This window comes from Hypomesus transpacificus, chromosome 5, assembly GCF_021917145.1.
Source record: "Hypomesus transpacificus isolate Combined female chromosome 5, fHypTra1, whole genome shotgun sequence".
Lineage (NCBI taxonomy): Eukaryota > Metazoa > Chordata > Actinopteri > Osmeriformes > Osmeridae > Hypomesus > Hypomesus transpacificus.
Window position 1 is genome coordinate 4,349,769 of NC_061064.1, and position 14,167 is coordinate 4,363,935.

General features: G+C 44.5%; 1 protein-coding gene across 2 annotated transcripts; it reads right to left on the reverse strand.

Moving 5' to 3' along the window:
* Positions 1–2,316: 2,316 nt before the first annotated feature.
* LOC124468132 (A disintegrin and metalloproteinase with thrombospondin motifs 8-like) lies at positions 2,317–13,517 on the reverse strand. 2 transcript variants are annotated; one of them, XM_047020730.1, is made up of 10 exons: positions 12,407–13,517; positions 10,329–10,568; positions 9,681–9,813; positions 9,311–9,478; positions 7,062–7,351; positions 5,973–6,159; positions 5,487–5,659; positions 5,211–5,386; positions 4,200–4,953; positions 2,317–3,455 (listed from the first exon to the last, which is right to left on the reverse strand). In XM_047020730.1, the coding sequence occupies exons 1-9, from the start codon at positions 13,133–13,135 to the stop codon at positions 4,218–4,220; spliced, it is 2,832 nt and encodes a 943-aa protein (XP_046876686.1). In that variant the 5' UTR covers positions 13,136–13,517; the 3' UTR covers positions 2,317–3,455; positions 4,200–4,217. The 2 variants fall into 2 exon arrangements, with proteins under 2 accessions (XP_046876686.1, XP_046876685.1); XM_047020729.1 differs by having other exon boundaries at positions 2,317–4,953.
* Between the last annotated feature and the right edge of the window lie 650 nt (positions 13,518–14,167).

The window sequence follows — 14,167 nt, forward strand, 5'->3', positions numbered from 1 at the left end:
CTGGGCTCCTCTCCTCTCCATCCCAATAAATCTACAGCAGCACAAAGACTGGGCCAGGATGCCTGGCGTGCCTGCTGTGCTGCAAATTACCCACCCTACCGCAGCCACACAGGCCCAGAAGCCCACACTGTGCTGGGCTCACTGCTACTAACCATCTGCACCACTGGAGCCTCTGCCTGAGACCATAAAACATGGTGCGCTGTGTAGAGAAGGCCCCGCAGGGTTAATTGTGCCCAGGAAGTACAGTCCTGACTTGACAGATCTGTGTCCCAATGGCTAAGGACTGGAATGTGTGGTCTTTGTCCAGTTTGAATGGTCCTGCTGAAGACCCACACATTCTCACTCAACGTGATCCTATTAAAACACAACTATTTCCATTGGTTTATCCCCTTCTGTGCAGCCCTTCTATGGTGGACACTTGGTGACTCCATTTATCTTAGTAACATGCTTGGGTCCCAAATCAGAACAACATCAAATTATAAGCAGGTGCTTGGAATCTACCTACACAACATAACACAGCGTTACTCAGTCAGGTTAGCCAAGGCGTACATCCCTCACGTCATCTGTTATTACAGCTGGATCATTTACTGGCATCATATTCATTCTGGGCCCCTCATGGACGAGAACATGATGTCTTGTCCTGAAGCGAAGTGTGCTGTTGCTTCACGGACAGAGACCTGAACTGTACTATGAACGAGTGAGGGTAACGGTGAAAAGCCAGGCTGTGTTCACCTTGGCATTTCACCAAACTGACACTGGCACAGCGTTGCATAGCAATGAAGAACCATCGCCAAGCCACTGTTTACGAACGAGCACAAAGATAATCGAGAAACGATGTGCTTTTCGCGTATTTACCAAACAGTGTCATCGGGCTTGTTGACATCTGCATGTGGATGCAGAAGATGTACGAACAACACCAAAGCTGAGGGCCTTTTGGAGCCCAAGTAAGGACAGCACCTGTCCAGAGATGCAGCAGGGCTAGTGGAGGCTGTTTCTTATTATCTGAACAGAGGAACACGTATCAGATCTGAATCACGCAGCGGCAGAGCCTCTGCCAACCCGTTCGCTACGCGTCGCATATCTGACGTTCCGCCAGTGGATTGCCTCACTCGAGGTCAGGGTCTGGGCTGCTTCAGTTTGTTATTGCTGGAAGGGGAAAGGCAAGAGGAGGCCCACTGACAGGGCCACTCTGGAGAGTAGAGATCCACGTGTGCCGTCTGGTAGGCTACCTGCCGCTGCTTAGCTTCAGTCGACCGTGTTTACAACCTCAACCATCATCTCCCTCCAAATACAAGTAGGGAGACTGCCGGTGGAAATTAAGGATTAGTCCTTTGATGGAGAAGCCCTCTGTCTTAGTATGACAAAGTTTGTGTCTAGGGACCAACAAAGGAATGATAGACTTACTCTCTAAGAGCTGCTGTGGGCCTGTCTCTCATAAAACTCCCTCTAAGGATCTCATGGGCTTAATCCTGTGAAGCACCTTGACCCATGTCAACACCAAGATCCAGTGTCTGTAGTCGAAGGTGAATTGCCGTACTCACCACCATCTAACATTTTCAACGCCCAGCCAACATTTAGTCAAGCAGTCCAAAAAAAGAAAAGAAAACCTGAAAAAAACAATTAATAGTTGAAATACTGGCAAAAATTGATTTTCATGGTTTTGCAGTATGCACATTTATCTTTTTAAGTGAGAAACCCAAAGCTTATGACTTCATTGCTGTTTGATTCAAATAACCGTAGGCCCTTTGGCAAATAACCTGCCTCCGATCAGCCCTAACAATACCATCAGTGTGTTGTAAAGAGAAGATATCTACAGTATAAAGAAAAACATGTTGTTGGACCAATCTTCCACATTGTATTTTAATGATGCGTATTTCATGGGCAGATTCCATAAGTCACCAACAGCTGCCTTCTTCTGCTAAATCCTCCTCAAAAGAAATTCCTTGGACCCATATGACTCAGTTCCACAGATGGTTTCTTATTACTTGTGTTATACCAACCTTATCCTTTTTATTTGGAATTCTATTATTAAATGGAATTGGCTAATTAGCTGTTCTCTTAAAGCACTGACTACTATTCTGAGCAAGTGTGTTTTCAATCATTGCAAAGGGTGCATCAAGCTATATAGAGTAGGTCAGACAAAGGTACAATGACTTTGTCACTTGCCTTCAAGTGCTAAAAGTATATCTCTAAATGAAAACTATATTTAATCACCTCTAATCACATGAATAAGTGTTATACAACTGCGGCTGGAATCTTTAACTGGAATCTTCTTTTATTAATGATATTTTCAGAAAAAGACCCCAAAACTTTACAGTTTTAGTCAAGTGACGTCTTTATTGACTTTCATTAATCAGTCTTTTTTTAAATGATTCTAGAGGACAGTACAGACAACACATCATTTAAAGATTAAACTGTAACAATTAGTCGTTGAGTATTAAAAAATAAATAGCTTTGTAAGGAAGCTACAACAATAGCACAATACAGACCTTCATTGAAGGGATAGAATGCTTTGAAATCTGATCTACATCTTTTCCTTTAAATTCATTCATTACTGCTGTTTCACTGTGTGGAAGCCCCAGAAAAACTTTGACCCAACAAAGAATGACACCTCTAACATTTGCATACCCCTGCATAGGGCATCAATAGTTTGGTGACATATATATTGTAAGAGTTTTTATAGCCTAATATACGGTAGCTAATCTACAAACAATCGTTTTTTTTGTTGTTGTTTGTTTGACTATATGCTATTCATATTCTGTCCAGAGAATGAACATGACTCTTAGTCCTGTATAACAATACACAGGTCTGTAATCTATGTTACAAGTCTTCATCTCTATCTCCCCGAGGACTGAAGACCACACCCCTCCCTCTGATCATCTGTGTGAGTTCTGTGGCTAGACAACTACGTACTTAGCCACATTCATGACTGTGTTTGTCCCTAAGCTATTTCAAATGACACATAGTGACTCATCCATCGTGACATAGTATACCATTAGGTCAATTGGCCCTGTACAAAATATACTCAATTTCAGAGCAACAGAATGAACCAGAGACCATTCTTCTAGTCTACAGCTAACAGATTGGTGTCAATAATAATGTTAAGTGAAGCATTTTCCATTGGATAAAAATATATTTTTTCTGTTGATGAAAAAATATGACCACAGTCACACTATGGCCAAGAATAATAAGAAAGAAAACATAGCATGACAAATAAATATAATCCCGTGTTGGTTGCATCCAAGAATGCTCCAGATCACCTTTAAAAAACATTGCTGCAACTAACTCCACCTAGGTCTCAATGCAAAGTGTAACATTTCAGTCATTTAGCACACCATTAACTATTCTACACTGTTCATAAAACAACACTTTAAGAAGCAACAGACAGTCAATCAAATCCCCAAGGGTAAAATATTCATTGTTTCAGATTTATTTTGAAAACCCTCTTAATTAGATAGCTGTGACTTGTTAGAGCCGCCAACATTCTAGCCTGAGGTGTTTTGTGGCCAGAGTACACATCCAGAATACACATCCAAACCAGACTCCATTATTCCAGAACTGATGAGTCATGGAAATAACCTTATGAGGAGCTCTGATAAGGCATGATGACATGTCTACATTTTTGAGAAATTGTTATGCTTTGCTAACCAATATCGTGGTACCTTGTGTCTACCATTTAGGAATTTCTCTACCTAATCTGGGATGTGATTCATGTTGACAAAGATGGATCGAGGTATTAAACCACTCCAAAGAATCTCAGCAGGATTTATGTAAAGTTAATGTGCCTTTGATGAACTGCATTTAAATTGCAAACAGAAACTGATTTGAGAGAGTTGATTTTCACATCCTATGAGGTAGATCTATATTGGATAACAGAACCTTCAATAGTGGTTTACATATATAGCTTTGACATCAAGGAAACAAACAATGACAGAAAGTAAACTGTCAAATTCATCTACAGTATTTTCTATGACCAAGCCATGGTTGTAGTTTTGGTCAATATTAGTGAACTGACCGCATGTGACTAGCTGTCCTGCTTGTCTCTGAAGCAAGGTCTGGGTGGTCGGGAAAAGGTTGTATGCTGGTTAGTTGCTAACTAGACCTACTTCCTAGCCCCACTAACTAGCCCTACTAACTAGACCTACACTACCTCCCACTGTAATGTACTCCACTGCTGCCTGCTACTAACATTTCCTCTTCTCCTGCCTCCTCGCAGCTCAGCAGTCCAGATAGCTGCATTCAGTGGAGACAACCTCAGGCCTCTTGGCAGGATTGCATTTCTCCATCTCCACTGTCTTGCCTGTGTAGTCCAAACACAGAACAGTGCGATGGCGTAGGCCCACCCCACATGTCCGGGAGCAGGCAGACCAGGGGCCCAGCTGCCAGATGGGGCAGGGCAGGTCTCCACACGGCCGGATGTCCACCGGCCGCAGGTCCTCATCACAGAAGTAGGACAGGAAGCCCGCCCCGTCCCGACATTCGACACTCCTCCTGGACCAACCAGAACCGCAGGTCTTGGAACACTCAGACCACTCCCCCAGAACCCAGTCAGCTCCCCCAAAGGGCAGGATGGCGTGCTGGGGACTCCTGCCCTCGGAGCCTGGCTTGGTGAAGGGCACGTCCCTGGGGAGGAAGAAGGTGTATTTGACCCGGGGCGGGGCGGAGTCTCCGGCGGTGGACAGCAGCTGGACGGTGAGGGCCTGGCGGAGCCGCTGGTAGCTGAGGATCCTCTCCAGGGTGGTGGAGGAGCCGCTGTAGCGTAGCACCGCCCCCGCCACAGGGATGTCCTGCTCCGCCGTCGACACAGAGAAGTTCCCGTTCAGGATGTAGGCTCCTCCTTCTGTCTTCAGAGCCAGGTAGTTGCCGTCGTGTTTGATCCCCCGGTGGCTCTTCTGCTTGATGTCGATGTTGGTGGCTCCCGTCGGGATGGTCACAATGTCGTTATAGCCAAATCTACAATTACATTTTACATTTTTACATTTGAGTCATTTAGCAGACGCTCTTATCCAGAGCGACTTACTGTAAGTACAGGGACATACCCCCGATTTACCCCAATTAACGCAGACGACTGGGTCAGAGACATTTTTTCCACACTTTCATGCGCTAAAGATGAATTTAGGAGGGGATTAAACTAAGCTCAAACTAAATTCAAATTCAACTCTACCATCAAATACAGTTTGCTACTTGGCTAGGTGTTTCATTCAACTCACATGGCGTTGTTCATAGATCCAGTGATCTTCCTGCAAGTGGTTCCATCCCCTCCACACGCTCCACACTTGTCCATCTTCACATTGGACCCTATTACCTGGTCGCAGCCTGCCTTCACGCACTGGCCCTGGACACAGATGGATGTAGTGTCTGGGCCGCAGGTGGTGCCATCTACCACCTGAAGAAAAAAAAATCAAAGGAGACCGGCATGTCACGGTTTGATCATCACATTCTTTCGAAGGCGACAACGACAACAAGTTGACTGGCTCTCTGCACACCTTGGCTTCGAAGACTTTAAATTCACTGCTGCCTCTTGCCCTGCAGAACAGCTTGCATCTGTCCCTGGGTGACACGCCGTTGTACTTAGGGATCCACTCTTTGATGTTGCCATGCATGTCCAGGTACCTCTCGCTGTTGTACTTCTCACACTGCTCGTCTCTGAAGCTACTCCCTGGAAGGTGAAACACAGCAGGTTTTCACTAATCCTTCCCCTGGTATCAGTGTAGGGCTGAGCACAGCTCAGAGGAGGAACATTTGACTGTAGATGAAGAGGCTTCGTGCAACACTTTGGATACGTGTGTTAAAATGTGCTATAAAGCCTGTCAAATGTGTCTGCTAAAATGCACATATTACTTCACATTAGATGCACTGCATAAAATACTACAATCAGTACAGTATGTTACACTGAAGGTGACAGTATGTTACACTGAAGGTGACTGTATGCTATACTGTATATAATTGAAAGTTGTGTTGCTGGAGGTTACCGTGGTCATCCTGGCAGGCCTGGATGTTACAGGACTGGTACTGGACTCTCTGGCCCACACAGTAAGCCCCTCCATTCTGTGGCTCAGGTTCAGTACACTCTCTCTGGGAGAACTCCACCCCTCCGCCACATGACCTGGAGCATGGCCCCCAGGGGCCCCATCCACCCCAGCCGCCATCCACAGGCTCCTATAGGGGACAACACAGACCTTTTGTCAACAGCGATCGACAACAGAATTTACACTTGACAAAATCTCTTCTCGACTGATTATCGTCTTGCGTGAAACCATTCAGGTGACAGGAAAGCTGTCTCTTTATCTACTGACAACTCTGTCATTAGAGGGTCGGACGCCAGACTCAATAAGCGCTCGTTTAATACGTTTTTTGTTTTCCCCTTTGGCATCTCCTCTGGCGTGTCACGGCCTGCAGTCTGCCACGCGTGTAACTGCCTCCCGTACGGGCGTCTAGCTGAACATACGCACGGCTCCTGGCGTGTGCAAAGATACTGCCTTTCATTTCTCTGGGGGTTTTTACGAGCTGGCCACAAGAAGATCTCTGACAGCCAGGGCGTCTGGGATCATGAGCTAGCCCCTGGAATAGGCCTGTTTTTAAAGGGCCGCACCAAATATACTCGTGCTTTTTAAAGACCTGTACCAAATATACTTTACCAAGCACTTAGACTGACATTTAGAGACTTGAATAAAAGGGGATTGATTATTTTGGGCTCTCAGGCAAAGGATCCAGACAGGGGCATGTGAAGAGGAACATTCTATTTTTGAAGAAGAGGTATTGAAACATAGCCAGGGTCCAGAATCTTTCACCCAAACAATTGTCAAAAAATCATCTGTCAAGGCCGCTCATTCATGGCATGGTTCGAGAAATTGTCTGTAACAGAAAGAAGGTGTAGAGGCTCTAAGAGAGAGGAGGGCTCCAGCAGACTGCAATATAAACACTGCTATAGAAGCTGATAGTAAATCTTCAGCAAGGTATTTAAACACGTTTTTGAATGACGTTTACTCTCTGGCAGGTAAGAGCCCTCGTAAATCAAAGCAGAGTGACTCAGACTCAATCACCGTGAGCGGCGTGCCTACCTCTCCTTCAAGGTGCTCCGTCAGGGCACACGTGCCGCGCTGGCAGGTGGCGTTGGCCCCACAGGGCGTGCCATCCGCCCAGGGCAGGCTTCCGTTACGGGTGGTGCAGTGGGGCTGGCCTTCCTCCCGGCACCACAGCTGGCTGCACATCAAATTCTCTGGGGCATCTTGGCACTGGGTGAACTCCTCTCCAAACGCCTGCTGGCACTGGCGGTCGAGGCCGTAGGAGTGGCCTGGGGGCTCCATGGGTAGAGGCATGGTCTGCTCTGGGGGGTCTAACAGGCAGTCACCTAACAGACAAATACAGACACTCAGTCACGTTTCTTCTGTAAACGGGTGTGCTTCTCAAAGAAAGGGCTGGAATATTACGCAATTGTCTTTTTCGGGGGTCATGTTACTCATTCACTGTCATTGGGAGGTCATTACTGTACATACAGTACTGTACTATTGGAGGCCTTGGGATCTTAAGGTGGCTTAAGCGAGAACACACATAGAACAAAGATTCTATCAATCATTTACGGCAACTGCAAATGCATGCCAGTCCAACCACTGCATGTGGACTGCTGTAAATGCTATGCTGTTTTCAAACTAAAACAGGTGTGCACAATTTTTGCTTGAGGGGCTATTTTCATTACAGTAAGGAACTACAGTATGGGCCAAATACATTTCCTTGACAGATCTGTTAGGGAAAGTTTGCTTTGCTAAAGTTCTGTTGTCAAAAAGTAACAGCTCATGTGGCTTAGTTATGTGATTGATATGTGGAACACACCCAATAACAATCTAATTAACATTTCACTGCTTAAAAGTATGAAGGGATCAAAGCTTTCATTCGTAATGTCTGGTATATTGTACATACCAAAATTATACTAATGTTGGTGATGTGCCAATGTGTCAGGGAAGAATTCCCGGGAAGAATTGTTTAAACATTTCTGATATACAGTAGATTGTTGCTTATTTTTAGTGTGTCCAGCCATGTAAATCCTGTTTAAAATTCTGCAACATCAGTTCACTATGTACCTGGGGCTAGACTGGTAAAGACAACATGTGCTTGGCTGCACTCGATTTCTCTGTGAGGGAAAACAGTTGTTAAACCAAGAATGTGTGACTCACCAGCAGATGAGTCAAGGAGAGAGAGAGAATGTGAGTAAAGACTGAAATATTGATAGATATAAATCAATGACTCAAATATGACTGCTATTGCGCAACTCGCATACCTTCTGGCTTTCAATTTTACACTCCACGCTCAGAATTGTGTAGTACTGTAGTGGTCTTTAAGAAAGAGCCCAGCTATGCCAGCATCAATCCTGAGCTGCCTTCTGCCAGCAATTTCAGGCATGCCATGTGTGTGTGTCTTTATGTGTGTACATGTGTGAGTGTGTGCAAGAGAGAGAGTGAGAGAGAGAGAGAGAGAGAGAGAGAGAGAGAGAGAGAGAGAGAGAGAGAGACAGAGAGAGAGAGAGAGAGACAGAGAGAGAGAGAGAGAGAGAGAGAGAGAGAGAGAGAGAGAGAGAGAGAGAGAGAGAGAGAGAGAGAGAGAGAGAGAGAGAGAGCATGTCTGTGTATGTCTGTGTGTCCCTGTGTCCCTGTGTGATTGTCTGTCTGATTTGTCTGATTTGTTTGTCATCTGACTGATCTCTCTGCTGTTACTCCAGTAACTGTCCATCCCACATAAGCAGCTCGGAGAAGCGAGAGGCACAGAGAGCGGCTTTCTCTGTTAGGATTGTTAGTTTTGACACGCTCAGCAAAATTACAAAGTGTGGTTTTTAGACACCATCATTAGTGGTTAGGGGATGGGTTAAGGCAGAGTAGGCATTGTAAAAAGAGAGAGAAAGAAAATAAGCTTGTGAAATGTAGGCTTCACGTGGTAGAAGGATTTCTCACCATGCTTTAAGCCCAAAATTACATAGCACATTCTCTGTGGCAGGTTTCCATTAACAACATAATAACATACTGAGCCTTTAGGACAAATGTTTCAAAACTGTTATTGAAAGTTAATGAAACTGCAAACTTTTTTCATACCAGTTTGGTTTTTACAGAATGCTCTCTCTGGTGCCAAAACCAAATAAAAGCTGGGAACCACATGTTAACCAATAAATACTAAGAGTCGATACAAGATGTTTGTAAGTAGTGCATTGCAAACCATGAGTCTAACCAATACATCTCCACACACTCCAACAGCAAAGGGGAAATGACAGTGAAAATACAGACTGAGGTTTGAGATACAGTAGAGCAAGCGAAAGTTATCTCACCATGTCCGTTGTCGAAAAACTCGGTGATGTAGCGGGCACTGCAGGGCGACCAAGGGAGAATCTTGTTGAGGTCTACAATTTCTGATGCCATCAAATGGTGCCCATCCAGGTGCCCAAACCACTTCTTACAGTTTATGGAGTCATCGTGTGGCATGCTCAGGACATGACCTGAGGAGACAGTCCGAGAAAGGTGTGAAAACAAGTGAAGAATTGGTTCACAAAGGAAGATGCTGCCAATGTATCAAAGAGTCAAGAGGTAGATATAAAGTCTGAGACTGGTGACTCAGGATGCAAGCATGTTCTGTGAACTCCATGCAAATGTACACCATGTGACAAAACAAGTCTCATGTTCCTCAGTCTGCTGACATACCAAGCTCATGGGCAACAGTGTAGGCTGCCTGGAGACCATTGTCCTCTATGACAGAACAACTTCTCTTGGGGTCACACATTGTGCCCACGTCGGCGACGCCCAGCGTGGTACAGGTCTTCAATCCACAAATGTCCTGGGAGGAGAGAGAGAAAAAGTGGCAATAGCACGAGTGAAATTAGCGATAGGAGTTTCGGATTGGGAAAAGGACAGGAAAGGAAAAGGGTTCGAGGAGAGGAGGAAAGGAGTGAGGGAGAGGGGGTTCAGACACTGATATCCAGACATCGGTAGGTTTGTTCCAGACAGAGGGTTTTTTTCCCCAAAAGAGGAGCTCTTGCCAGCAAAACATTTTTGTCAGTGTTTCCATCGTAAAATGAAGCAAATACATGGCAGCCAGCAGACTTGGGAAGAGAGATTTAACTGTGTGGTATCCACAGCACACAGTAAAGGGATATGCACATGCCCATTCAAGCCCATTGACTGCCTGGCATCGCTTTAACCGGTATACATGATCACACAGATGCCAGCATTAGAAGAGAACAAGTCCACACCGCACACTTAAAAGACGAGGCAGACCTATCATTTTTGGCGTATGGAGAAGACATGGCTTCTGAATGTGTCACACCCACAGCTGTGACGCCCACTCCATACCTGTCTGGTGAACAGGACTGCAGTGTCGTAGTGCTCGGCATGTCTCACGCTGGAAGGGTTGAAGAGCTGCTGCCAGGAACAGAAGTTCCTGAGGGCCACCCCTCCGTTGCTTGATACCTGGGGCCCCACCTCCTCATCCTCCACCACCAGCATCTTCACCACCACCAGGCTCACAGAGTTCTTGAGGCTGGGGTGTCTGTAGATCTGTGCAGCCATGGCCATCAGAGTCAGCAGATAGTGCTGGAAGAGGTGACAAACGCACATACTATGTCATAGAGATAAACAGCTCCCTTGCCTATGTAACAAGATGAGTACATCTCGATTGCTGAAAATCTACTATATGTTCTCAAATATAAAAACGCCATGGGATGAAAGAGGCCACATTTCTAAAGACAATTCAGTTGAGGTCATCTGACAACCTGCCTACAGGCCCTGGGATACTCGCCCCAAATCCGTAAGTCAGTTGGACACAAATGTTTAAACATTTGTGTTTTTCTTTCCATCAATAAAATGGGTGGAAGGACCACAAAAACAAACTCCCTTTGGCTTGTTCCCCTTCCCAGATGGTGCTAACTCAAATACAGGCCCTCCGTGCCAACATTCCTGTTTACCCTTTCAGATACAGCCAAAGGAAGTGTTGTCAGTTGGAGTAACGCGATACAGCATGTGTACCTTTACCCTTCTCTGACGTTATTGTGAAGTACAGCATCTTAAATGATTCTTTTAACTACAGCTGCATGAGCTAGCCTACTTTTTTGATCTGTTTATTTCCTTGCATCACTGCTGTTCCTCAGATGGACATTTGGCATGGCTCCCCAGATCCTCATCAACTTCTACAGGTGTGCCAGAGAGAGTATCCTGCCCGGCTGCATCATCGCCCAGTATGGCAGCTGCCCTTGACTGCAGCTGCCCTTGACTGCAGCTGCCCTTGACTGCAGCTGCCCTTGACTGCAGCTGCCTTTGACTGCAGCTGCCCTTGACTGCAGCTGCCCTTGACTGCAGCTGCCCTTGACTGCAGGGCAAGACAGAGGGTGGTGAAAACAACAGTACATAAGGGGAGGGAGCTATCAGTACTACAGGATTGTGTGTTTTTGTGTGTTTCTTACTTTCATTGCACTTTGGAAGGACTTGCTAAAAAGCATTGGATTGCAAAGTATATTCTGCATTTTATAATGAACTTTGATTCGAGTTGTGTAATATTCAGTACCAATCTGAGAAAACGTTAGTTTTGCACGGTCCTTATCTACAGTATGCCTTGGACTGAATAACATTCGCCAGATGAGCTGTCAAGCTAACATTCTTATTCAATTACAGGCTGGTAATTCTGTGATATTCTGTGAAGTCATGGGTCCCCCAAACTTTTTTCAGCAAGGGACAGATCATTTTTCTTTTCTATTATGTGGTTCCGGATCGGTCTGTAACAGAAAATTACATGGACCGGAGTGACTACCGTTAGGTTCGCGTGCACCTGCTTGATCACGATGGAACAGTTATGTTGAATATACCATTCTGTTGGTGGGTGAATCTAACAAATCATTTGTTTAGTTAATAATTATAGTTAATAACTAAGGGAAGTTTGAAAGCCAACTTTCATTATCAAATGCAGATAAACAGATAGGCCTATTTAAAATTGAATGTTTGCTTTAAGTGAACAAAGACGTCGACTACAATGTAAAAGGAAGTGTTTAAATTTGAAAAGCTCTTTTCATTCTTAAAAGTTTCTAGCTAGTATTATAATCGAGAAAAAAAGCTTTCCTGTAAGCATGGGATGAGGGCGAGTCATGGTTGTGATGTAGTGAGATTGTATAATGACTGGACTAGACTGCAATTGCTTACACAGGCACGCGCCCTCCTGGCTGCCCTGGCTTGACAGATTCATAAACGATTTCAGGAACTTGGTGTGATTCTGTCTGGAAAACTGGAGTGCTTTGGAAACATTCGTGCGTAATGACGCATATGAACATGATCTTCTCAAACAATGAATTTGGGGAAACAATTGATTGCCTGTCTCAATGTTTTTGTCTAAAAACACGGTTGTACGTAGCGTCATCTTTCATTTAATTTATGTTAGAACTCACCTTGATTTCGTCCCCATAAAACTGTGTCATTGAGGAGTCGGCAACTAGCAGTGTTTCAATGTATCTAGGTGCAGAGACAAAGCGTCGACTCCGCTTCTTTCCCTGAACCTCAACCGCATCGTGATATGACTTGCCGTCATTTGAGTCCATAAACCATCTTGCGTCCTTCAATTGATCAAAAGCAGTCTTTTGAGATTCACGAGGGTGGGTAAAAACTCTCCTTGATATAACGTGCACCTGCGACGTGTAGCTGCCTGCTTTGCTATGGCCGTTGACTTTGGGTTGAATGACATATTCATCCCCGTGCGTAATGAATGACCCTTGTATGCCGTGACACAAACTAACCGCAACCATAGAGTCCTGATCTGTGTCTACTGTCCCCGAGTAGAAACAGCCTGCATACTCTTCCAGATTCTTCTCCGTCTCCATGACATCGCTGGAAAAATGTCCAGATCCAGAACTGTTGAGAAGAGCAGACAAATGTCTCGCTTGAATTCGCTGAATGCTTAATCTGGGAGAAACAAAATTGTCGTCCGGAGACAAATTCAGCGTGAACTCGCGGCCAAAGGCTTTCAGCCTGTAACTTTGTTGATCTTCGTGTCCTCTCCTTAGATGGCCGCCTCTTACACTTGTCTTGGCCAGTATTATCTCCTCTGATTGGAACAATTCCGATAGAGCCAAGTTGGTCAAGGACAGAGTTAAAAAGGTTATGTGCAAAGTTGAAGCCATTGTATGTTTTCATACGCACGGTATCAAAGTTAAGTGCTATGACTCAAAGCGGAAGCTTTAACGCGTCCTACAAATATAAACGGAATGGATGAATATCTAAATACAATTCAAAATATACCTAACACTACTAAACATAGGCTTTGACCCCACCGTCGTTTAAAATGTACTGCAATTGAATATTTCAAGTGGTAAAAGTTTTAATATAAAACTCACTTTAAAATAGTCTAAGAAAATCAATCCCTAATTTGTGAATCTGGAGCCTGGCCTCGAGTTCTATTGCTGCGGAGTGAATCAACGCGATTGCTCTGACTGTGGTATTTATAAGCCTGGCTCTTCTAAAACATAAGTGGTTTATTTTTTGATTTCCATCGCTGCTGGTCTCTCCTCCCCCTCGTGTTCATAATAAAAAAAAAATTCAAGCAAGATCCAATTGATCCATTGCGACGGGAGAGGCACGCCCCCTCCGTACCACCGACCCTCAAAGACTCTGTATAGAGTTGCACTGTACCCATTTGTTTTTTCAAGGGTGAAAACTCAATGGTTTGCCTGGGCCCAATTTGTTAAAGAGACAAGGTGAAGCATAGTCTCTGGCTGAAAATTCACACATTGTAACACAATACATCACTGGATATAGCCCATGGAGGCATTGGCCGACAGTTGCCCTCAATTAGACTTGGCCAAAATAGTCCAGCCATTTCCATTTGTATTTTTATGTATCGCCACATCATGAAAAACCCTAATCTCTTGAAAATCACGCATCCATAATAGGTTCATAAAGTCTCAAAGTTACTTGATAAATTAAAATGAGCCATATGAAGTTATACGTAATTACACAATTGAAATCTCATTCTGTCATCCTTTGATGTTCATGAATAAGGGAAGTCAGGGGGACAATCACAATAATATTACATATCCTAAAAATGTTTTGCCACAAAGTGGCAGTGTCGTCTCACAAAATGTTCAGGATGAAGAAGGCCCATTGGATTTATGATATGAAAAAACATTAATTTGCAACAAACAAGATCAAATCCA

Coding starts and splice junctions, on each gene's coding strand:
- LOC124468132 (XM_047020730.1), bottom strand. CDS start 13,135: ATGGCTTCAACTTTGCACATAACCTTTTTAACTCTGTCCTTGACCAAC. Junction 10,569..12,406: donor TTTATGGGGACGAAATCAAG/GTGAGTTCTAAC, acceptor CACCTCTTCCAG/CACTATCTGCTGACTCTGAT. Junction 5,387..5,486: donor TTAAAGTCTTCGAAGCCAAG/GTGTGCAGAGAG, acceptor TTTTTTCTTCAG/GTGGTAGATGGCACCACCTG.